Below are 24,624 nucleotides of genomic sequence, written 5' to 3' on the forward strand. Positions count from 1 at the left end.
GTACAGCTACAGGGCAGTGACAGTGACAGGGGCAGTGACAGGGCAGTGACAGGGGCAAGCACAGTGACAGGGCAGTGACAGGGGCAGGCACAGTGACAGGGGCAGTGACAGGGGCAGTGACAGGGGCAGGCACAGTGACAGGGGCAGTGACAGGGCAGTGACAGGGGCAGGCACACGGCCGCCGCCCCCCGCCCGCCCCCGCGCTGCCCCGCGCTGCCCCGGCGATGCGCGGCCGTTGCGCGCGTGCGGAGGCGGCATGGCCGGAGCGGCGGAGCCCGAGGCGCACACGCTGGTGCAGCGCGGAGCGGAGCGCGGCGGCCGCACCCGCCGGGGCGTAAGTAACGCGGGGCGGCTTTCCGTGCTGCGGGAACGCCTCAGCCCTTACCGCGGAGCGGGAGCGAGCCCGGCGGGGCGGGTGGGGAAGCTCGGCCTGCGCTGCCCACGTCTCAGGGAGGATTAACGGGAGAGGGGGCGATTCCGATCGTCTCTGCCGTGGTGGGGAGGGTGGTGCGCGGAGGCTGCGGGAGCCGGAGTAGCAGCCCCTGTGTTCCCAGGCGGAGCTCAGGTTGCACAACCCTTCCCTGCTCGGAAAGTTGTTGGCACCGGTGCAGGGCAGGCCGGTGGTGGGTGAGCTAAAAGCATCGCAGCGGCCGAGCCGGGACCCGGAGGATGGGCGGGGGTGAGCGCGGGGCGCCCGCCGGGGAGCGCAGCCGCCGCCGCCGCGGGTGAAGCGCTGGCCGGCGAGAGCGGAGCAAGGCGAGGGGGCTGCTGCTGCTCCCTCGCTGCTCCCCAGGACCACCCGTGCTGGCAGGCACTCAGGGCAAGGGCAGGGCCAGGCAGAGAGGGATGGAGGTTTCCATTCATCGCCCGCAGCCCCGAGGGCAGGGCTGCCGGAGCGCGCCGGGTCCGCGGGACCTGGGTCCGAGTGAGGTATCCCCAGTATGGCACTCCAGAGTCCAGCCTTCCGGTGTCGATCAGCAATATCTGTTCCAAAAGATTTAACTTCCTTATTCATGTGTGCAGTGTTTACCACTAACAACTGTGTTTCATTTTTGTTTGAGGAGGGGGCCGTAACTAACCAAAGTACAATACTCTAAACTGTGTTTAGAAAACTGAAATGCAAACTGTCATGTAGTAAATGAAAAAAAAAATACAATTTGAGACTCATGGTAGCCAACACAAATACTTCACTGCATATTGAACAAGAACTGGAATTATGAAAAGCATCTACAGACACAGACCACAATGCCCTGGGATCTGTGATTAGACCAAAAATATGGGCTTTCACTAGTAAGCAGTCCTCGGGTATCCGCAGGTGTTTCTGTGAGCTGACATGCAGCTTTCCTGGCTGAGCTCTCATTGCTGTGGTGACGGTCACACGCTCCTGCCCCCGGGCTGGCAGCAGCGACGCGTGAGCACACGCACGACCGTGAAGCCAAGGAGCACCTATGGAGGAGGCGTGGTTGCCTTCTTGTTTCCTGGACATTTTAAAAGACACTATGGGTTGTGTTTATCTTTCCTTTCCTTTTATTAATGTTGCCACAGGGTAAATTTTTTTTTGAGCAACAGTTTGATTTTTGATTTTTTTTTTTTTTTTTTGCATTCTTGCTTCATTTTGCTTTTGTCTTTATCTGGTATTGCTGAAACCTGAGCAAATATTTAAAATACTGAACAAGGAGACAGGTCATGGAGAAGTTGAAGTTCGTGCTCCGAGTTCCAAAACCTCCAAACTGAGCGAGCCTGAGGTTTTTTTGCAGCAGCCTATATACTTAGAAACTTAGTAGTACTGAATACGTTTCTAAACCCAGTTATTACAGTGTGAGGTTTTCTAAGCACTTCTATGATTTGCCCTGCATTATCTTCCGCTTAGCTTCACGTGCAAATAATTTACCTGTACTGAAAGTTTTGTGCATTCATTGGCTCTTTTAATGACTATTAGGCTATATGTTCCAAATAATTTCACTTGAAGGATTTTCTGATATGTCTAATACTGTTGCAGTAGAGCCCTTTAGAAATATTTCATCAAGATTACTGCATAACTTGGGAACTCGTGCTTATTGTTTGTGAACCCTTTGGGAGCAGCCTGGTAGACCACCAGAACTATTTTCTCCAGCATCATTCATTCAGAGTAGTAGCAATTTCTTCTAAGTGCAGGAATGCTTGTGCATAGCAGAGAGATAATAAGCACCTAATACGAGGTGTTATCATCAGAAGTTAAATAAATCCTTATGTCAAATTTCTACATTTTGTTAACAAGGTAATGGTGCCAAGTCTGTGTGTGTGTGGCAGGCTCATTTTAAGGAGCTGACTAATAATAACAAATTGTGTTTGGCTTATGTAATGATCTCAGCAGGATATATTTCTTACACAAGGCTTTTTGCCCCCTGCACATTTCCTCCTGACCTGACCAAAAACAGGCTGGTTAATGAACTGTGTAATCTCTTAAAAGGTTCCCACATCATGTGGAAGAAGTTAAAAACACTCAGCCATCCTACAGGGTGCATTTTGAACGCTCATTGCTGGCAGCTATGAGCATGGCAGACCCCCCTTGTGCTGGGTTGAACACTGCTCCTCACCCTGGCACCTGGGTGTCTCATCCCCTCTCCACAGGCGGCAGAGTCCATGCCAACAGTGCGGCACAGGAGCTCTGGCATATGCCAACAGCCCTGGTGTGTTCACCTTCCCTGCTGTGCCTGCAAGGCTGGTGGAGCTTGTTCCAGTCCACTGTCACTGCAGCTATGCCATGAGCCACCTGCACAAACCTCCTTCAGGCTCAGGACCTGCATTTTCCAAAGCCAGCGCACAGCTCTGTGCAGTTGACAGAATGTATTCACTCATTAACCTGTTGTGGTGTGGTGGGTGATATAACTGCAGCTGAGTTTCTTAGGCCTGCTTAACCAGATCTTACTGCTTTTGAAAGGATTGAGGCTTCAGTGAGTGAGGAGGCTGGGCATAAATAGCAGTGAACTGTGCCTGAAATTCTATGTTCCTTTCATAGTTGTTTTTAAAATTATAAACACATTAAAAATGCATCCATTTTAACACATTCAGAGTTATCTTTCATTATCTACACAATGGCATTTGCAATTGACCAGTCACCAAAACACTGACTTCAGTGTCTCTTGGGAATGGCTGGGAACGGGCTCTTCTGCTGCGTTCTGTAATCCTGCAGGAAAAGTGAGGGGCAGAAAGCAATACTGGGGAAGCTACAAAGGAATGTAAAATCTCTCAAATCAAAGCAGTTCCACCTTTTATTCAACATTTACTGATGTGGCAGCAGAAATTGTAGAGTTAGGCTAAAAAGAGAATGAGGAGGATGAGGAGAGGAGACCTGAGGAGGGGAAGTACAGGTGTGCCACTGGGAAAAAGGGCACTGAAGAGTGTGTGTGGCAACAAGATAATGTTGGAAACTTGCATTCAGATGACAAAACCTAGCTTGTAGGCATAATTTTAATATTTTTGATCACAATTTCATTAATCCTTATGGTGGGGGGACACACCATCTCATGAGTTTTCATCCAAGTCAGATCTACCCACAGACCTGTTGTACCATATATATGCTATACCTTACTTCAGTGTGTCACTGATATACTGTCAACAATCTCTGCTGAGATTATGCTTCCCCAGCATTTTACTTTTTGGAGTGGGAGCTGGTAGAATGCTTGCAACAGAACTGCACGAGGTTGAAAGAAGTTCAAATGTTCACTTATGCCTCCGTAGATGTTAAGTGACATGCTGTCACTTCAAATGTGACAGATTGAGCAAGGGACAGTGTTTCAGGCTGTTATTCTGCAGCAAGGACATCTGCCTGCAGGAGCTTGCAAAATACTAAGGAGAGTTTAAAACCTGAGGTACATTGAGTGTATTAAAAATGACTGCCTATTTTCTTTGTTTTTCAGAATTGGTCTGGAAGTCTTATCCTAGCCTCCTTAACTGGTGCTTTTGGGTCGTCTTTTCTTTATGGTTACAATCTGTCGGTGGTGAACGCTCCCGCAGTGGTAAGTGACGGACTAAACTGGAATTTAATATCAGTAGAGGGCAGCCTTGTCCAACTATTGTACTCCTCAGCATCCTGCCTTTGTACTCCTGATTACATTCTAGAAGGGGATTAAATCTCATATAGTAACGTTCCTTTGCCCAAAACTTTCTTTCTGCTTCCCATGGGTTATCCACATGAATTCAGAGAGCTAAATGCTGCTGTGGACATGAATGAGTGCACATGGTTTGCTTCTCATTCTCTCAGATCCAAGCTAATCCTGAATCTTCTTGCACACTTTTATGCGATAAACTATTTTTAATATCTGACTGGTGAGTATTCAGTAGCTGCACGCACATGTTCAGCAACTTCTGTTCACATCATTCAATTCTAGAGGGTTGCACAACATTTCATTCCCATAGTACTGATATTATAAATAATCTTCTGATTTCCTCTTAAATAATGGGCCTCCTCTTCTGAGCTTTCGTGATGCCTTGTTTGGTTCTGAATTTTAAGCTTCTGGGTTGACCACCTATTGGCTGCAACATGTGGGATAGATTTGATGAATAGAGCACTGTGAAATCAGTGTACAAAATTTGTAGGGATTTCATTAAAGCATCAGTTATTACAAATGGAAATCTGAACATTTTGTTTTTACACTGGTTGTCTAGAGACCCTCAATTCAGTCAAGCGCAGCAGGAAGAAATTCAGTGAAGTTTCAAGCAACATTATTTTGAAAAGTAGCTAGTAAATATTTGGAATTAACTGTGGAAATTCCATCTCAAAACAGTTCCTTTCCAAAGCTAAGCTCCTTCTTTTATGAAAACCTCCTATTAAAATATGTGGCTAGATTTCCACCTAAACAGTTTTTTCATGTTAAAGCTGGATGCACTATTTATGCAAACAATGAAAGGAACATTTTTCAAAATTTATATTTCATATGTGGATTTTATTTGGTGAACAGTTGAGTCAAAGGAGTAGGAAGAGACTCAGCTTATAGAAATTTTTAATTGTTCACTTCATAACTTCTGGGAGTTTTCTTTGAATTCCTGGTAACTCAAGGCTGGATAAATTGGATGTTAGCATGACATGTTCAAGCATCACCTTGCAGCCATCAGAGGATAAACATAGCTTAGAAAAAATCAGCAAGAATCTGAAATTCTGTGAGCAGTGGTATTGATTGTCCTGATGGAAAAATCCTTCCTGCACTGCCTTGGGGCTGTAAACAGAGCAGTGAGAACGATTTCTAAACTTTTAAGTACCATATTAAAAATGGGCTGTCCTGGTAGTCAGAGCTTTCCTGTCACTTTCTGCAGGAGTAAGGGAAAGAAAGGATGATGGGATGAGTTCCTTGGCAGCACTCACAAAGTTCTCTGAACCATGCAATAGATTACAGTGATATGGGCAGGAAGGTTGATGATGCAACCCTGTGACAAATGCTAAATTCCAGGTTTTGTACTTAATAACACTTCCAGGGTTGTCTGGTTTTGCTTGAAGTCTTTAGTGTGGCTTTTGGGCTAAAACTGGGCACTATACTGATGGCTTTGGTCATACCATTACAGGAATGCAGGAAGTCTCCCTTGGTTTCAGAGGTACATTGAGAACTTCATATCTCTCTTCTTCATGTTAAACCATTCGTCAGCTAGGGCTAAGGAATCCTAATGACAAAGAAGAGGTGTAGCTCAAGAATAAAATACCACTCTGTCCTCTGGCCCTCTCTCTAGCTCCAGGATTAATGTGTGTCATTCATTTGCCTACAACAGACCCCTTTCCTGTCCCTGTCCTCGGAGCTGCAGTGACCAGGTCGAGGGGAAGAGCACAGGCTGAGGTCATAGCCATGGTGGGGAACAGTGAGCCACATCAAAGCTGTGCTTCTTGCAGCGCAAGAAAAGGAACCTTTGCCCCCTCTGTTTTCACCTGTGTGTTACCAAATCAGTCTGCTGCAAGATGATCCTTTGGGAATACTGATATGAGATGACTGAGAAACACCAAAGCAGAGTATCTTGTAGCTGTACATGAAAGCAGCCTTGTAAGAGGTTTACTGGGAATGCAGTAATTCCTACAAGTTGTAAGCTGAGTTTCATTTATTAACTTGGTAGGATCAATAGCTTCTTGAGGTCTCATGCAGCTTACAGCCAACATTGTCAGATTGTCCTCTTTGTAGGATGCTGGGTATCTTCTGCACCTGTTTACTTCAGTAAAATTCCTCTTGATGCTGAAGTCCTTAGAGAAGGGCTGTATAATCCTTTGAAAAGTAGGGGGAAAAGGCATGATAATGACAGTTGACTAAATCACAGGATGTTTCTAGGATTCTTGAACTGAGCATGTCAGCAGGATGTCAGTAGGAGCTGACGAGTGAAGGAAGTTAATTTAAGACTGATGTGTTGAAGAACTATTTGTAAATTCTTGTGTCCATTTTCTTGCAGTGTCACAAATTGTGCCAGCTTGTCAAATCACAGGGGAATTCTCCTACAGTTCTCACTGGTGGGCTTTACTTCAGGTCATCTCATGAGGCAGACTTAGTCCAACTTCCTGATGGTTGCAAGGGGGAAAATAAGCTGCACATACTTTGTTCAGAGTTAAGATTGCTTCCCACTCAGTTCCCTGTAGTTTTGTGGGAAAGAGCATGGCCCATCACAGGTATGATTCCCTGTGAAACCCAGAATTACAAGTTTCCATGGGCTTGTTCAAAGACTTACCAGAATTTATTAAAAACATATGGGAGCACTTGGCAGTAGGAAGACAAAAGATTTAATTGAATACAAGATGAAGCTGTCTTTTTCTGAGCCGAATTTCTGCAGTTCACTTCGTGGACTGATTGTGGGCAATGCCTGTGAAACAATGATGTGCTTTGTGCTCTGTGAGGGAAGCAAAGTCCCCACGACTTTCTGCTTCGCAGCCCTTGCCCTCGTCCTGCAGGAGGCTGCAGCTCTGAGGTCCTGTGGCACAAACATGCAGCCTGCTGTGACAGCTGCCTCAGTACTTGTCACTGTGTTTGAATGACCTCTGTAACCATGGGTGAGACAAGGAAATTATCTCTCTTGTTTTTAAAATATATCCATTTGATTCGTATATATAAAATTTTATATATTGCTTATATTCCTCTTCTCTTTCTCATCCCAGCACTACTATCACAATGAACTGAGGCAGCTGGGAAGAGAAGATACTGATATCAGTCAGCCACCATTTTTGTAGGTTTTGTTTAGGGGCTAAAATTTTGTATACAGGTTTATTCCTTTAGTATTATTGCGAGTTCTGATCAAAATCCCAAAGGAGCTTTTACACAGAATTCAGTGGATTCAATTCCAGTGGATTTGTCCACTTGGTTTGTTTTGTTTCATGTGCATCTTCTGAAAACCTCTGTGCAGGTTGTAGCTTCATATTTATTGGCAGTGGGAGTCCAGAGAGAGGTGCTAGCACATGTCAGAACATTCATCTATCTGTTATTAGTGAGTGTTTTAGTTTGAACTTTCTTTTCTTGAATATTTGCTATGCTGATAAAATTAGTCATAGCACAAGAGAAGAGTAATTGACATACTATTTTTAGCCATTATCATTAACAAGAAATGCTAATAGTGTTCTAAAAGTGTTTTCTCTTAGTATTCATTACTATCAGAAATTAATTTCAAATAGACAAGATGTCTGGATCTAAATATAATCTGAATATTTGCATTAAAAAACAAAGATGTTAGTACTTGATTTAATGGCAGATTCATTTGGAATCTTACTGTGAGACTTCTAAATTATTCAAGCACCAAATTGACTTTTTATTTTTATTTTTATTTTTATATTTATTTTTATTTTTATTTTTGATTTTATTTTTAATTTTATTTTTATTTTTTAAAATTTTCTTTAAATTATTTTTATATAGTTTTTTCCCTGTATGCTTAGAAACATTTACAATAGAATGGGAGAAATAACCCTGTTCTCCTTTTAATTCAGGGTACAAGAAGTTTACTAGAAATTTGATAGATGGAAGACAGGAAATTGTATATTTTACCTTCACCTTCCTTAGATATTTTATAGATGGAGAGGTGATGATTCAAACTAAAAACTCTCAAAGAGAATATTTCATGTGTCCAAGGCCAGACTTCAGGTAAAGTTTGAAGTCCCTTGTTTGAGCAAGGAGAAGATGGTGACTTATTATGTTGAGTCCTGTCCCAGGATAATTTAGGAGCTGTTACATTCTCAAGAAAATCAGAGAAGAAACTGTGAAGAAGTGCCAGGATTAAACTTTTGATACTGTAGAGCTTGAGAGCTTTTCCCAAGTATGTTGTGCCCTTCTGCTGTACTGACTGCAACTTCCTGGTGCTGTATCCTGGCCAGAGCATCAGGCACCACGGTGGCATTTCCTTGGTTTTGAAATGGGAGCAGCATAAAAACAAAGAAACTTGACTAAGTAGAAAGTAAATAGGTGATGTCTCTGTAGGCAATACATAGGCTGTTAAAATGCTGTCCTGTAGCTATGATTTCTTTACCTTTTAAAAAGATGCAGAACTTAGTCTAATTAAACATCAGGGAAGTTCTAAGAAGGCATCCTTCAAAAACCTGTAGTTGTGCTCATGTGAGGAAAGTGGAAGAGTGTGAACTTTGGTATGTTAAAGACTAAAGAGTGATCTCATCCTGGACATTCTTATCTGCCTGTGGGGTTTTCCCCCACCTGGTTTGGTACTGCCTTGTAGTTCTATGCGTGTATGCTTGGACTGATTCAGTTTGATTGCAGTTGTATCTATAAATGAGGCCACATTTTTCGGAGGAGGGTGATAGAAGAACAAGAGAGATTCCTGCAAGAAAGCTCCTGGGGGTTTCTGGTTTTTAATTCTGTTTTTCTCAATTGTATTCCTAAAGTGTGTGGTTTTTTGTTGGTTTTTCATTTTTTATTTTTCGCACCTATTTTTATGATGTATTTTCTTTCAGTACATCAAGAAGTTTTACAATGAAACTTGGGAGAGGAGATATGGCTTCTCAGTGGATGAAGGCACGCTGACACTCCTCTGGTCCATAACTGTTTCTATTTTTGCCATCGGAGGCCTTGTGGGTGCCATTATTGTTACCCCAATTGTGAAATTCTTTGGAAGGTAAGTTTGCCTTTTTTAAAATAGTTTCTCACTTAGTCTCTCTAGAAGGTTTTACTTTTATTAAAAAGGAAAACAAAACAAAGCAGTAACAAAAAAATCTTTAACTTCCTGTGCTTCATTTGAGTCACGGAAACCATTTGCTCTGAATGGGTTGACATGTTGAGGAGTGTGACTTGTCAATTGTGCCAAAGGAAAATACCATAAAACAGAAATTATTTCACAAAGGACTAGCAGAACTTTGTTTCATGTGTCTACTGAGTGTCTTACTGTAAACAAAGCTATCAACATATCTCATTTGTTCCTTAACTGCATTTGTTGTCATGTGGCGATAAAAATTTACTCTTTTTTCAACCCTTGTGTCAACTTAAAATACAGTTTGAAGAACTAGACTAGGATGAAGTTCATGTATGGCCTTCCCCAAGAAGTATTTAGCCAAGCCTTAACCATAGAGAATATGAGAATATTTTGGAATGTTTGTGTTGGTGTGTGTTTGCAATTTTTGCTGCAGGTACTAACTAGTTATTTCTGTCAAAATTTAGTGTCATACAGTCTTTCAAATTTAGTGTCATACAGTCTTTCAAAATTTTAAAGGTAATTTTAAATTTAGCTATATTTAGAAGGGCATGAAAAATCCCCACCATTATAGCATTCATTATAACAACTTATTTGGATTTTTCTTAATTGTAAATTCAATATTTTTGATATCTTTTGGTCAGTTAAATCACAGGAGAACATCACCATGGAGGTTTAAATATAAGTGTAAACCTCCAGTGTTCTTACTTTCCTGTTTTACATTTTCACTATTTCTATTAGATTGTACAGTAATTTCACGAATACAAGCCGCACCAATTTGACCAAAATTTTGGTGGAAACCCGGAAGTGCGGCCAATATTCCGGGGCGGCTAATACATTAACAAAATTCTAAAAGCTGCCAACACGGAAGTGAGAGCCCGCGGCAGCCCCAAGCCAAGCTGGAGCCCGGCCGGCCCCGGCTGAGGTGGGAAAGCCTGGCAGAGGCGGGGCCAGCAGTGTGGGGGGCGGGCGGCAGAGCCTGAGCCAGCAGGGCGGGGCCGGGGGGCGGCAGAGCCCAGGCCAGCAGGGCGGGGGAGCCCGGGAGAACTGGGGCTAGCAGTGCAGGGGAGCATGGCAGAAGCAGGAAGGCCGGCGGGTGGGGCTGCCTGGCAGCGGGGGAAGCCCAGCAGAATCGGGGCCAGCAGCGTGGGGGAGCCCGGCGGTGCGGGGGCCTGCAGTGCCGGTCAGGGCGAGGAAACGCGGCGGCGGTGCAGACAGGAGGGGGCGGCCGGCGAGCCTGGCGGCGGCGGCGGCAGCCCCGCCGGCGGGGCGAGCGAACGCGGCAGCGGGGCGAGCGAGGCGCGGGCGAACGCGGTGCGAGTGAACGCGGCGCGAGCGAAAGCGGCGCGAGCGAACGCGGCGCGGGGCGAGCGCGGCGCGGCGCGGGGCGAGCGAGGCGCGGCGCGAGCGAACGCGGCGCGAGCGAACGCGGCGCGAGCGAGGTGCGGCGCGAGCGAGGCGCGGCGCGAGCGAAAGCGGCGCGAGCGAACGCGGCGCGGGGCGAGCGAGGCGCGGCGCGAACGAACACGGCGCGAGCGAAAGCGGCGCGAGCGAAAGCGGCGCGAGCGAACGCGGCGCGGCGCGAGCGAATGCGGCGCGGGGCGAGCGAACGCGGCGCGGGGCGAGCGGCGAGCCCAGCGGCGGCGGCGGTGGCAGCCCTGCCAACCGGGCGAGCGAACGCGGCAGCGGGGCAGTGCTGACGGGAGAGGGGGGCCAGCGAGCCCGGCGGCGGCAGCAGCACCACCCGGCCAGCCCCGCCGAGCCGTGGCGCTGAGCTGGGCCACGCGGCCCCGTCGGCAACCATGAGCAGGCCGAGCCTGCCTGGCCCCGCCCCGAGCCAGTAAACCCCACTATGCCGCGATCCTGTTACTAATTGACCAATTTGTGAAAGCTGCGCACGGATTCTCGCGACGAACGAAAGTGCGGCTAATATTCGGGGTGCGGCTTATCTATTGACAAAGACAGCAACATTGTCGAGGCACCGGGGGTGCGGCTTATAATCCATGCGGCTTGTATTCGTGAAACTACTGTACTTTCCTAGGTCTATTTTTCATTCTTCTAACTTGTCCATATGTCATTTTTATATCGAAGAGTATATTTTCAGGTTCTTTCATTTCATGCTTATAGCAAATCAGTATTCTCAGTTGTTACTCATTCTTCATGAATTTATTTTGTAACTCCAGCACTTGATTTTCAATTTTTAAATATTTTCTATGGTTACCTTTTGTTTTTTTTTTTACATTTTCAATTTCTTCTGCCAAATCATACATTTGGCTTTAACATACTTGTTAGAAATATGAAACTTTGCCTGACTCAGAGTGATTAATTCTCAGAATATTGCTGAGTCTTTATTAAAATAAAGGGAAGTAAAAATGGGTTCACAGAAGACTAGAATTTTTTGTGAAGAGTAGAACAGCTTTGTGTGCAGGTTTGTGAAAATGGTGGCTGATCTCTGTCCTAGATACACCATTTCTACTGGAGCTGGTCAGGTTTCCAGGGTAGCCCTTTACACTGCAGACTCTGCCCCTGTTTATGATGTTTATCTCCATTAAGCCATGAGAGCAGCTCTGTTTCAGATATAGTGGGTGCTGGAGCAGAGATGGGAAGGGGCTGTGTGAATAAAGGCTGCTCAGCAAAGAGAGGCTCTTGAGTTTGCTGTTCACTCTGCAGTGTGTTTGTCTGGTCTAGGAGCCCAGACTGACACGTCATTATGGTAATTGAGGAGCACATAGTGAAATGTTGGCAGAACAATAAAATACTTTGCTGTTAAATTGCTCAAGTGTAGGTTGGAGGGTTGTGTGTATGATGAAGCTGAGCTCCATTTACACTGACACAGAATAATGAGCTAAGGGGGATTAAAAGCTCCAGTCAGAAATAATGTATGACTTTAAAAGTACACTTTTGAATCATATTGCTGTAAGGTTAAAAACATAAATTGCAAATTACTGGATTCCCAGGCCCTATTTACTTCAAGAGACATGTAATTTTTTGAAAGGGAGCCTTCATCCACATAAACATAATTCCCAAATTCAGATGTGGCTTTGACACTTTGTAATTTAAATTCTCCTCTTCTAAAGAAGAGGGTCTGCTTTCGTTTATCCTGAGCACCCAGACCAGTAGGCTCAAGGGATTGTTTAGGTCACTTCTAGGGAGGCATACTAGGCTGAGCATCACCACACACTCTCCTTCTCCTTGGTACCGCAGCCAGAGGTCACGCCCAGTGCCTTCAGTGACAGAAAGGACAGTGCAGGGGGCTGGGGTCAGTGTGCAGCAATTCCTCTGTGCCACTCCTTGCTCCTCACTCCTCCTGTGCTCCAGCATGGGTGCCCATGGACCACAGTCCCTCTGGGGATGTCCCTGCTCAGGTCTGCATCATCCTCTCCTCCCCTGACCTTGTTACACCCTCGCTCCACCTCTCCACAGAGGCCACTCCTGCAGCCCCAGCACTCCCAAAACCTTGCTACAGACACTGCTTTCCATAATTACCCCCTAAAAAGAGTGTCTTATTGTCTTCATTTCCTTTTCAGCCTACCAAAGTCTTTGCTTCTATCCTGCCTAGTTAGGCTGTGCTCTTCTCTTCACAGCTGCACAGTATAAGGGTTTGCTGGCCAACTTTTTCTCAAAAAATGTGTATTTTATAGCTTTTATTTAAATTGAAGGAGAAAAAAGTGATATCTTCAGATAACTGTATAAGACTTGTTTGACCAGAATGAGTATTTTCTTTCTATTTTTGTCATTATTTGTATCATTTCAGCCATCTCAGAAGGCACACTCATCTGAAAATCGATTCTAAATAATACAGTCATCACCCTCATGGTTATATTGTATAGACTTTAAATTATTTGTATATCATTTCTCAATATTCAAGCCATGTTGTTCATTCAGTGTTCAAAACTCACCAGAAAGCAGGAAGAGTAATTAAAAATGTAAATGTTTAAAATATTTCCTTTCCAAAAGGTACACATCTGTCGAGAGAAGTTGGGTGACTTTGTCAATGGGTGTGAAATTCCCAGTTGATACTTACACATTGAAAGAAATTGGAACTGGTGGGACAGTTTGTCACTTGCTCTAGAAAGGAAAGGGCAAGGCAGCCTTCCTGGTCACTCCTTTTTAATTGATCCCTCAAACTTGAGCAGACAGTTCTGAAAGATGAAAACTAAAAGGAATTAAGCTGTTGGTAAATGAGAAATTTAGATGTTTTGAAAAATTTAAAATACGTTTTTGTGATTTTGTTTATACTTTTAAAGAAAGTAATAATTTGCCATAAAGAGAAAAAAAACCAACCAAAACTAATGTTTTATTTGACTGTTATAGAATGAAATAATTTTAAAGGAGGGGAAGAAATATGTAAACCTGGTTAATTCCAACAATTTTTAGAAAAGGGTTGATTTCTGTTACTTGTTTGAGCCCAAATGGTTTTTCTAACGCTACAAATAGGAAGTAATTTTCCTCAATGCATGGTATTAATATAGAGAATTTAAGGATTAATTTTAATGACCTAGATGATGTCATAGTTGGGAAGTTCTTGAAGAGTCAAAAACTGTATGTAACATTAAAGTGCCTGTAGTTATATCAGCTTATTGCTATTTGAAGGATATTCTTTGGGTTCTCCATACAGACATCTATCCACAGTGTGCTTATTTATATTCATGCACAGAGCCTCAGGCCTGGTACTAGGATTTTTAGGATGCATAAATTGTCTCCTTGCTGTGGTTATGAAGTGCAGCTCTTTAGTTATCTATGATATGTTTTCTTTTAAATTGTGGCTGTTTTCTTTTAAACTGTGGCATAGGTAGGAAACTGTATCCATATGGGTATAGTGCTGTTTTTCAGAGCTCTACACATCTAAGAGGCAGTGTTTGTTAGTTTGTTAGGCACTTTTTATTTACAGATATTTAAGAATAATAGCTTAGTGTGCTTCTAGTACAGCTAGATCTAACTGGTGTGATGCTGGTTTCTACCTAAACCATCTTTGCCTTTTAGGAAATGCACACTGGTGCTCAATAACGTGTTTGCAGTGGCAGCTGCGTTGTTGATGTCCCTGTCCTTGCTGGCAGGGTCCTTTGAAATGCTCATCCTGGGCCGCATCATCATGGGTGTCGACGCAGGTAAGCCTTGGTCACACTCTGCATGTCTGAAATGCTTGTGCCATGCACACCCTTCCCCCTCTTCCCCAGTTAGAATTTGCTTTACACCAAAGAGGTGCTCCAGCCACACTGTGTGCTGTAGCCGCACTGATTTCACTGCGACAAAATGGCACAAAGAGCTGGAGGATCTGATGTCTGGAGGAGACACTGGAATGGATGCTCTCCACTGCTAACAATGCTGGTTGTTTCCCCACCTTTCCTCTTCCAGCCGTGGCAGAATGTATTTGTTTCCGTGCCATGAAAATCCCTTGACTAGGAGAGTGTATTCTGTAATCAACATTGCTTTTCGCTGTGTTTAGAAGTTGTTTGATCCCATGCTGACACCTGCAGGACTAGGGAAGGTTTGGTACCTCATCAATTGCTCCTATCAGTACGGTCCTCCCAGTTTGAAAGTAAATCGTGGAGGCACTGCAGCACCAGAATAATCTTGCAGATAGAAGGAAAGGTTTCTGCAAATTTTGAAATCAGATTACCATCAAGCAACCAAACTTCTGGAGCTGTGCAAACATTGCCATTGTACTGACTGGGATCATGCATTGGCTTGTTCTGTTCCTGGCTTTAAGCAGCATTCCTACTTTTATTTTACACCTACTGTAAAAAGTTCGTTGCAGCTATAAGTTTGCATTGAGAGGAACATGTGCTAATACTGTTTACAGTAAAACTACATCTGACAATATCTGCTCTGTCTGACTGATGCACTGGCCATTCTTTCCCTTACCTGCACCAGTGTTAACATGATTTTGCTTGCTTTGGATGAGCAAATTTAAAACATAAAATCTGTTCTCTTGGAGATTCTCATCTCTGAGTAACCTTTGGTGCTCCACATCAAAAAGAAGCCTACGCACATCACTGTAGATCTGTAACAGATAATCAATCCCATAGTTATTAAATGGTGTGAGAGTAATTAGACATGCAGGGAAAATAATTCATGTTATGAATGGATAGATATAATTCTATTCCTTGCTTATTTTTATGCCACCCTTGTGAGCATATTATCACTCAGGCTCCTTTCAATAGAAATTTGTTGCATACCTGGCATAATAAAAATGCTATGACTTAATATATGGGTTTTGTTCTTCCTTTGTAGGCATTTCCTTAAGTGCCCTCCCCATGTATTTGAGTGAAATTTCTCCTAAGGAAATTCGTGGTTCATTGGGTCAGGTCACAGCGATTTTCATTTGTATTGGTGTTTTCACTGGTCAAGTTTTGGGGCTGCCAGAAATATTTGGGCAAGTAAGTATTTAACAGACCTTTTCTATCAAAGAACACAAGCATGCTCTAAATGTCATATTTTCATATTTTGACTGGGTTCTTTACAGAAGTGGATAACAGAAATATTTCTTTTACATTCTGAAGCACTTTTAAAAGCAGTTTCCTCCATGTTTTCCAAAAGCATGTACTAATAGCATGACCAAATTTGGTAGATGTGGCCAGCAGTTTCAACAGCTTGAGTGGCTCGTGTGTCCATATGCCATTCTCCTTCTCCCCATTTCTCCATGTACATCTACTTTTGCTGGCTTCCAGTTTCTTTGGGCACTGGAAATGCTTAAGAGTTTTTATATTTTTGATCTCTAATTTTCCAATGTGAGATAGAGCTGAAAAACCCTGGATAGAGTAATTATGAGAACCTGAATAGGAAGACTCTTGCTTAGTGATTTTATCATTCCTTTCAGTGCAGTCCTTACTTGTCCTGCTTTTAGACTAAGTGGTGGAAGAGCACAGTTAACACACACCTTTATGGAAAGAGTGCCTATTCAGATAAGAGGTTGTCTTGCTGTCATAGGCTGAGATTAACTTGGTGGCCACTGGATGTCATCATTACTCTGAATAAATGAATTCAGGTTTCGTTCAGGCTGGTAGTTGGAAATACAGAATCACACAATGGGTAAGGTTGGGAGGAACCACACTGGACATCTGATCTGATCAGGTACTTTCCATTCAGAAATTAATCTTCAAAGCAAGTGTGGAGGAAAGGTCTGCAACAATCCTCTCACATTGGAACTTGAACACAGAATCCCTTCTGACAACCAGAAAAAGTAGTAAGATGTTGGAAAGTGAGAGGATCTTGTCCTTCTCTGTCCATTCTAAGGCAACCTCTTTGAAAATACCTGATACCATCCTCCCTGACGCTTATATTTTTGCCTGACCAGCTTTCTTATTCTGTCCATTTATTCTGTTCAGCTCTGCTGAAGGCTAATGATTTGATTCAATTTACCCTTTATTGAAGGATGGATTTTTCCCCTACCTGTCCAAAGAAACAGATTTTAGGAAAGAACTTAAAATGTCTTTTATTGTGTGGCTTCTACAGATGTCCTTCTCTTGCCTTGGAAACAAGTCTATTACAAATGAGTGTATGAAATTTCAAGAGGCCAATTTGATTGCTTAGTGTGTGCCGGCCCTTATGTAGCAGGAGATTTTTTAAATTTCTCTTTTTGAAACATGCATATACTTTCAAAGGTGAAATTTTATTCCTTGATTTCAGCTCATTCTTGATGGTTTTATTTCTCTTCTTGCCTTCCTTTCTTCACCATTCTTGCTGCTACCAAGTTATGGAGGTAGTGTTTCTGCTTCTACAACCTGCTTTAGGGTGAAGTTAATTAATATTTCACCATTAAAGATAGACATTAATTAATGTAAGAAGAAATATGCTTTATCTGTAGAATTAGTTTTTTCAAGACAGTAACATCAGTGTGTAAAAGAAGCAAAGGTCTGGATTATGTGAATTGCAATATTTCCAGCCAATTTATTTGAGGCAACTTGAAAATTCTAGTTGAGTATGTGGGCAGGTTTTTGTTTAATTTCTCTTGGTTTCAGTTAAGCCAGGATTTTTTTTCCCTAGGTTTGTGGGGGTCCCATTGAAACTCCTTCAGTGGGAGGTAGCTTTTATTTTGTTGTATGGTAGTTGTTTTTTTCTTATCAGAATTTGTTGTGAATAATACTAGTTACAAATACTTGTCTTCTCATCATGGTTTCATAAGTTTTCTGCTGAGATCTGTCGTGTCTATTATTTGTAAATTGAGCAAATATCTAAGAGGTTATTAACCATAGTATCTAAGCAGTGATGGTTTTGAAGAAAGGAGGGACAAAAACAGAGATGAGTGTGTTGCTGGAAGAGACTCTTTGGAAAAGGGATGGGCATGAGAAGGGCTGTCAGCATGGGTGAGGTAAGAGGAGGTAACAACAACATTGCTGTGTGGTCAAACGAACAGAGGGAAAGGAGAGGAACTGACTGCACCCCGCTAACATGAGAAAGAGGCAATAGAGTGGCTTAACCTCAAAGACAATGTGGCTACAAGAATGATTTTTATAAATATTGTGTGAATAATTGCATGCTGAGATTCATCAGAGTGACGTTTGGAACAGACTCCTGGCTGAAGTAGCTTGAGCAGAAAATTTAAATTTCAAATGGGAGCTTGATGCATTTATGTGGATTATATGAGGTTGTTGCCTTCAGTGGTTCTATGAAGTCTCTCCACAGAAAAGGAATGTGTTTATGTTGGCTGTGTGGCATAGTGTTAACAAGCATTTATGAACAACCTAAGTGATGATTTCCTCTGTTATCAAATGCAAAAGTATCTCTTAAATGTGACATTGTGATAAAAATAACTCTAAAGCACTGAGTATTACTTGAGGCAATTCAAAAGTCCTTGCTGCCTTTTGTATCAAGTAGGTTAAGCAGCCCTAAGTTGACTTTTTATAAATCTTTTGTTGGTCAAGGTGGAGGTGCAGCAGGAGGCACGTGGGCAGCCCCGGGTGCAGTCTGAGGGGCAGTGCTCAGCTCTGCCTGGGTACTGCCTTAAGGCTGGATGGCTGTTTCCTCTTCCTTCAGGTTCCCCAAGCTTTCTACTGGAAATGCTGAGGATTGGCAATCTTCTCACTTCCTTCTAATACCTCTTCATGCCAGTTCTGTCAACTTGTCCTCATGATTCTTTTGATCAACTGTTATTTATTCCTTAGTACCTTTCTGTTTCTTTTATTTTTTTTCACCACTTTCTACAGTGTGCTTCCTCTCTCCTCCCCCCATCACTTGTGATCTTTGTGTTTCAGGTTAAACTTCACCTCCTCTAGTACACAAGCTCTTTAATCTCTTTCTCACCCTGCAAGTCCTTCTCTCAAATAATTCTTGGTTTAAATTTGAACCCAGGAGAACAAGATTATACAGCTAACCAGATGAAACATAACATTAAAAAATAGAATAATTTTTATATATTATATTATATTATATTATATTATATTATATTATATTATATTATATTATATTATATTATATTATATTATACTATATTAATCATATCATATCATATCATATCATATTTTTGTGTTTTTCTGGAAACATTTTTCTGAAGTATTGCAGAAATGCATTTAATTTTTAATCTGTGTCCTGCCATATTGACATGAACTAGACAAATAAGACTATGTTCAATTTTAAAATTATAGTCTAAAACAGCAAATGCAACAAAAAATTTGCAATCTGATAGACTGTAACACATAAATACAATTTTTTTATTCTGAATATATTGAATTTTATTTTTTTGTCTCCAAAATTACTAATTTTAGAATGTGTTTCTTCAGTATGCAAAGCTTACCAAGAGTGATTATTTGAAGGAAAAAGCTGCAGCTGTGACAACAGTCCTCTGCTGCAGAGGACTTGATAATCTTGCTTTTTTCCACAGTCCTAATTACCTCCCATCCAACAAATCACAGAAATGCTTTTTGTCAAAGATTCTGATTCTTGTAAGTCATAACCTAGGAGAAAACCTATCTGCAATGTCTCCACTGAGGTTTGGGAAATTCCACCATGGAAAAGCAGGCTGATCAGAGTACAGAGCACAATGACTTCATGTGCTGTGACCTGCCTCTCCCCAGCACCCAGCTGCTGAGAGATGAATGCTCATTTTCACGTGCTGGCATCTTGTGTTCTGTAAGCCAGAGTCCTTAATTCTTCAGGAAGCCATGGCACCTGCAGATGCCAGCTTGGTGCAGGCCCTGAATTATTGCTACTGGCTACATGGTTATTTAATTCAGGCCATTTTTGGTTGTACAACATGTGCAGCTTTCCATATATCTGACTGAAGAAAAAAAACATAATAAGATAAGGACAAACTATCTTAGACCTGTCACTTCTTCAAACACTGCCCTTCAGGTATTTCCATTCTCTCTGTTTCTGTGATTCTGCAATTGAATCATCCAGCCTATTTTTCCTGACAGATTGCTCCTGCAAAGCAAAGGCCAGTACACTGTCAACTTCAGTTTTGAAAGTTCAAATTTACGCTTACTGTCTTGGGGGAATATTGTCTGGCCTGATTCTGGCATATTCTATGAAAATTTAAATATCTCTCTAGCTAACTCATCTAGTTCCTCCTGCATGGAATGTCCTGCTCCACAGGTTTTCCTTACCATGGTAATATCTTCTAAACATTGTAAACTGTCAGACTGTCTATTCTAAAGCTTCATTTTGTTTAATGAAGGTGGGCTTTAATCTTTCCTTGGATTTTAGAGGATTTAGTTTCTGAATACATTTGCAGTAGTCATAGTGTTCTTATTTTCAATAGACATTGAGCTTCAGTATCTCTTTCATCGGTGTATCAATATGAGAGAGAAAAAATGTTTCCCAGTGTGTATATTTATTCAGGACAGGTAAAGCTGAAACAGCTGCCTTTTCCATGCTCTCCTCAGACCTCTGCTTGGAGCACCTTTCCCTGTGCCTGGTGTGCCAGGCTTTGCCAAGCTACAGTTCTTTTCCCTGGAGCTGGCCCCGTGGCTGCCAGCTCTGGCTGCTTCTCTGACTGAGCAGCTGTACACCAATGGACAAATAGAATTTTTTGGTATGTTTTGTTTACTTCAGGAGCCCTAAACTCCAAGCACCCAGGAGCTTGTCCAACTACATGGTTGCATTGTTCCCTAATGGATAGTATGTTATCCTGAAAACTCTGCTTGGCTTGGCTCCTAAAACTCACCAGGGGAACAGGAATCCTATTGCTGTGTTACTTTTCAAGGGGGGGAAAAAAGAAAAGAAACCAAAACACTAGACTAAACAGAAAAAAATTCAAATTCCTGATTTATCCGTCTCTTGAATGTTGCTAGTATGGTAGGTTTGGTCATTCTTGGTTTAGAAAAGAGTGTCATCAAGCAGTACAAGGTACAGGAGTGAGCAGCAATGATCAGATTTGGGAAGTGGCTCCTTGAGAAAAATCAGGGTTAAACAGCTCCTATGGGTAACTCCATGCTGGGGAAACACTCAAAGCTTGAGTGCACCAGAAACAAAGTGCACCAGAGAAGGTTTAGAATTTATTGTGAAATTATGTTTTTCTGTAATGCTGCTTTTGTAGACACTTCTCAATATTTCTTTAAAAGGATTTGAATTTATTGCAAATCTCTTGTGTAGATGGTTTAAGTTACAGACTTTATTAACTGGATATTGTCTTTGTCAGGTAAGATGCATGAATTAGTCTAATTACACTTTTGTGAGGATTTTTAGCAGCTTTAATGCATATTTGGCTAGAGAATACCTGTTTTTAAAGAGATGTTTAGCTGGAAATAGGTTTGTGACACATGATGACACTGGCCAGTACTCCCCACAATTCATTATTTTAGCAAAGAAATTCTGCTAGTGATATAAATATCAATATAAATTTTTGCTGCAAATTGAGTTAAATCTGGAAAAGGACCAATGAACTCCATGGACACTGTACTATATGCCTAGTAAGGAACCATCTCTGTGATGAGTCCCTTTCATGGCTGTTTTTTACACAAGTGAACCTTGCTGAGGAATAGTTGTGAAGAAACTAAAAACTTCTGTTGATGCTGTGTAAAACTCTAATTTTCTTTACCAGATGTCTTAAAAATTATGTATTTGATGTGATAGATAACTATGTATTTAGGAAAGTTTATATAGGAATTTTTCATTTTGCTTTGCTAAGGTCTTTTAAAAGTACTCCTTCACTTGCTCAAAAAATAGACAGTGATGGAATAGGTTGTACAGCCTGTGCAGTTGAAGGCTGTTCTGAAAATAAGCTTTGATTTTACTTGTCAAAGCTTCATTTTCAGAGTGATTTCTCCTTCGTTTTTCTTTTCTTTTTTTTTTTTTTACTGATCCTTCTTTCTAAGACTCTTGACTCAGATTCAAGGATTCCTTAAAAACGGTCTAAAGCAGAAATTATAGATGAGTAGAGAAAGCAAATCCAAATCATTCTAGGGACCTGGAGCCTGCAGGTGGACACCAGCAGCAAAATGGTCTTTTGGAGATGCTCTTGAAGTGAATCTGACACATTAGCATGATAACACAAAGTATGAATTAACCATTTTCTTAATATTTTTCTGTGAGCTCCTTTGTTCTGTATGTTTATCTTCTCCTTGAGTCATGATGGTGACTATAGTTAAAGATATTCTTCTTTAAAATACAAGTGAGAATTTCAGAGTATAGAACCGAGAGCTCTTGTGGCAATAAGAGACAGGTGAATTCTGGCAGCTTCATGGAGAGTGTTGGAAATTTAAGCAGCTGATTCCTTATTCTGTCTACAAATATAACAAGGTATTTGTACTTTCCATTAGAGTAGGACAAATGCCTCCACCAGGTCAGCATTTTCCAGGATCACTTGAAATCCTAAAATGTCCTGTTTGTAATAATGTCAAACATCTGGCTATGTAGAATAAAAAATCCTATATCATCTTCACTCCGCCTAGTTATATTCTAAAATACAGTGAACTGAAGCAAAGTCTAGCTGTGAAGCCAGTAATTAGTGGTGTGCCCAGAGTTCCAGTCCTGTTCAGTATCTTCATTAATGACCTGGATGATGGTGGAGCTGTTTGTATTTGTAGAAACATACAGCTTTGTGGAGTCTATATTATTATATAAATTGCTAGCTCTTTATGAGTTCTTAAGAGCAAAGGTTAGTGTAGGACTTGGAATAACACAGGAGTTTTTCTCATCAGCTCTGGTTCCCAGTTGTGAGGGTTTTTGATCAGGATTTTTCTAAGTTTAGAACAAGAGTTTGAGGAGGTGGTCCCATAGTACTCCTGGAAACCATTCTGCTATTGAGCCAGGCTTGCAAAAGGTGACTCCAAGCTGCCCTGGTCCCTGCCAATTCACTGGGCTGCTGAGCTTGTACAGTACTTCATAGAAACACAAAAGCAAAACTGCTTTATATTCATGTAGTAAAATGCAAAGCTATGAATGAAAAGCTAAAGCCTTCCCTGAGGAGTGTTTTAAAACTTCTGCTAAGGATACAGGAGACACATTGGTGCTTATAAGTGGCTGCTCAAATCCTTAAGGGGGTGATATCACTAATAACTCAGAGAAACACCTCACAAATAAAGGAATTTCTCAATGGGAGGGAGAAGGAAGGAAGGAAGGAAGGAAGGAAGGAAGGAAGGAAGGAAGGAAGGAAGGAAGGAAGGAAGGAAGGAAGGAAGGAAGGAAGGAAGGAAGGAAGGAAGGAAGGAAGGAAGGAAGGAAGGAAGGAAGGAAGGAAGGAAGGAAGGGAGGGAAGGAAAGAAAGAAAGAAAGAAAGAAAGAAAGAAAGAAAGAAAGAAAGAAAGAAAGAAAGAAAGAAAGAAAGAAAGAAAGAAAGAAAGAAAGAAAGAAAGAAAGAAAGAAAGAAAGAAAGAAAGAAAGAAAGAAAGAAAGAAAGAAAGAAAGAGAGAAAGAAAGGCCAAAAATGTTTCAGTGCTCATTCTGAGAGTCACTGATTTCTGCAGGTGTTTGATGTTTGCCTGCACTTCCTGCAAACTGCTACCAGACAGCCAATTAAGAAATGCTTGAGGCAGTCGTTTGGAAGATGGCAATCCTTTTTCAGATATTCTCCATTCTTTACTTTTCTAGCAATGGAACTGTTCTGTTCTCTGTTTACAGTAACACATAAGGCACAAAATCTCTTACTGCTGAAACAATTTCCAAGCCTTTTATCAAGACACAAGCACTTCAATACAAGCTGTGAGTTGCTGATCAGGGTCATGAGAGTCAACTCACCCAAGGGTTGGTTGATGCCGTCAAGGGAAGATGCTGTGCAGGCAGCAGGCACACCCTTGGTGATACCAATAAAAGTACAGAAATGGTACCAGGACTATCTGCATTGTTGCATATCCATAGTTCAGTAGGATCCATGGGAAGAGGTCTGCTCTATTATACCAGCCCTGCTGCGTGAATGTGGTGCATGCTGATATATTTCTAAAGGAGACTTTGTGAGGTACTTGGTTTATATCTATTGTGGATCAGCTGAGATTATGTATTTACTGGAGATTATAAATCAACTTTTTATTAGTTCCCTGAGGCAGACACAATGGTATTTATTCATCCCTCTTCTGTACAGAACTCATTAAGTAATGCATGGGAAAACAGCTGTGTGTCTTCATATTTGCAAATGAGTTTCAGTCCATTAAAGTTGTGTTGTGAGGCTTCAGTTCCCAAAGTTTTAACAACATATGGTTGATGGGCCATGTGTAATACTGAAATGTTGCAGTTTTGCATTTGGGAAGGAGAACATCTTACAGGAGAGGAGCTGTCTGAAAATGGAAGTGTGGCTATGGAAACCAGAGCACTATGGAGATAGACACATAATTTAGATTCAACAATGAACAAAAGACTTAATGGCAGAGCATCTAAAGATGAAGGTTTATCATCAGTAGGACTGCTACTCATAGACAGTGAAACAGAGCTCATCTGACTCTTGAGAAGATTTCTGTGTAGTTGTTCTCTGCTTAATTAGGTCAGTTGGAAAAGCAGTAGACAAGCTTTCCTGGAAAGACATCCTTCAACAGATGTGAAGGAAAGAAAAACATCAAAACCCTGTGGAGGCTGATAGCAGTTGCTTATAATTTTCTTCTTATCTACTGCAACATAGTTAACACATGTAACTAAGAGCATTTATCTATACTAATATTTAAAATATTAGAGTAATTTCACGATTATAAGCCACACCATTTTGACAAAAATTTTGGTCCCAAAACCAGAAGTGCAGCTGACATTCAGGAGCAGCCAATATACGAACATATTTTGGAAATTTCCCAACCAGGAAGTCCAAGCCCGCAGTAGCCCTGAGCCGAACCAGAGCCCGCCTGGCCCCGGGAGGCACAGCGGCGCTGCCTGGCCCCGGGGCACGCGACGGCAGCAGTGGCCGGGCACGCCTCTCTCCCTCTTCCCGGCAGCAGCAGCGAGTGGGGCTGCGGCCACTCCCTGGTGACCACCCCAAGCGGGACCGAGCCAGTAAACCCCGTGATCCCGCGATTCTGTTACTATTTGGCAACTTTGTGAAAATTGCATGCGTTTCCTCGCTGTGAACAAAAGTGCGGCTTACAATCTGGTGCGGCTTATATATGGACAAAGACCTAAAGGTTGCCGACACCTGGACCTGCA

General features: G+C 42.1%; 1 protein-coding gene across 1 annotated transcript in view; it reads left to right on the forward strand.

Annotated features, from left to right (window-relative positions):
- Nucleotides 1-256: 256 nt before the first annotated feature.
- SLC2A9 (solute carrier family 2 member 9) overlaps nt 257-24,624 on the forward strand; it is an 81,745-nt gene continuing 57,377 nt past the window's right edge. The window contains exons 1-5 of the mRNA XM_033061082.1: nt 257-334; nt 3,900-3,998; nt 8,894-9,054; nt 14,110-14,234; nt 15,361-15,506. Coding sequence (XP_032916973.1) covers nt 257-334; nt 3,900-3,998; nt 8,894-9,054; nt 14,110-14,234; nt 15,361-15,506 — 609 coding nt within the window. The remainder of the gene's footprint in view (nt 335-3,899; nt 3,999-8,893; nt 9,055-14,109; nt 14,235-15,360; nt 15,507-24,624) is intronic.

This window comes from Catharus ustulatus, chromosome 5 (genome assembly GCF_009819885.2).
Source record: "Catharus ustulatus isolate bCatUst1 chromosome 5, bCatUst1.pri.v2, whole genome shotgun sequence".
In the NCBI taxonomy this organism is placed as follows: domain Eukaryota; kingdom Metazoa; phylum Chordata; class Aves; order Passeriformes; family Turdidae; genus Catharus; species Catharus ustulatus.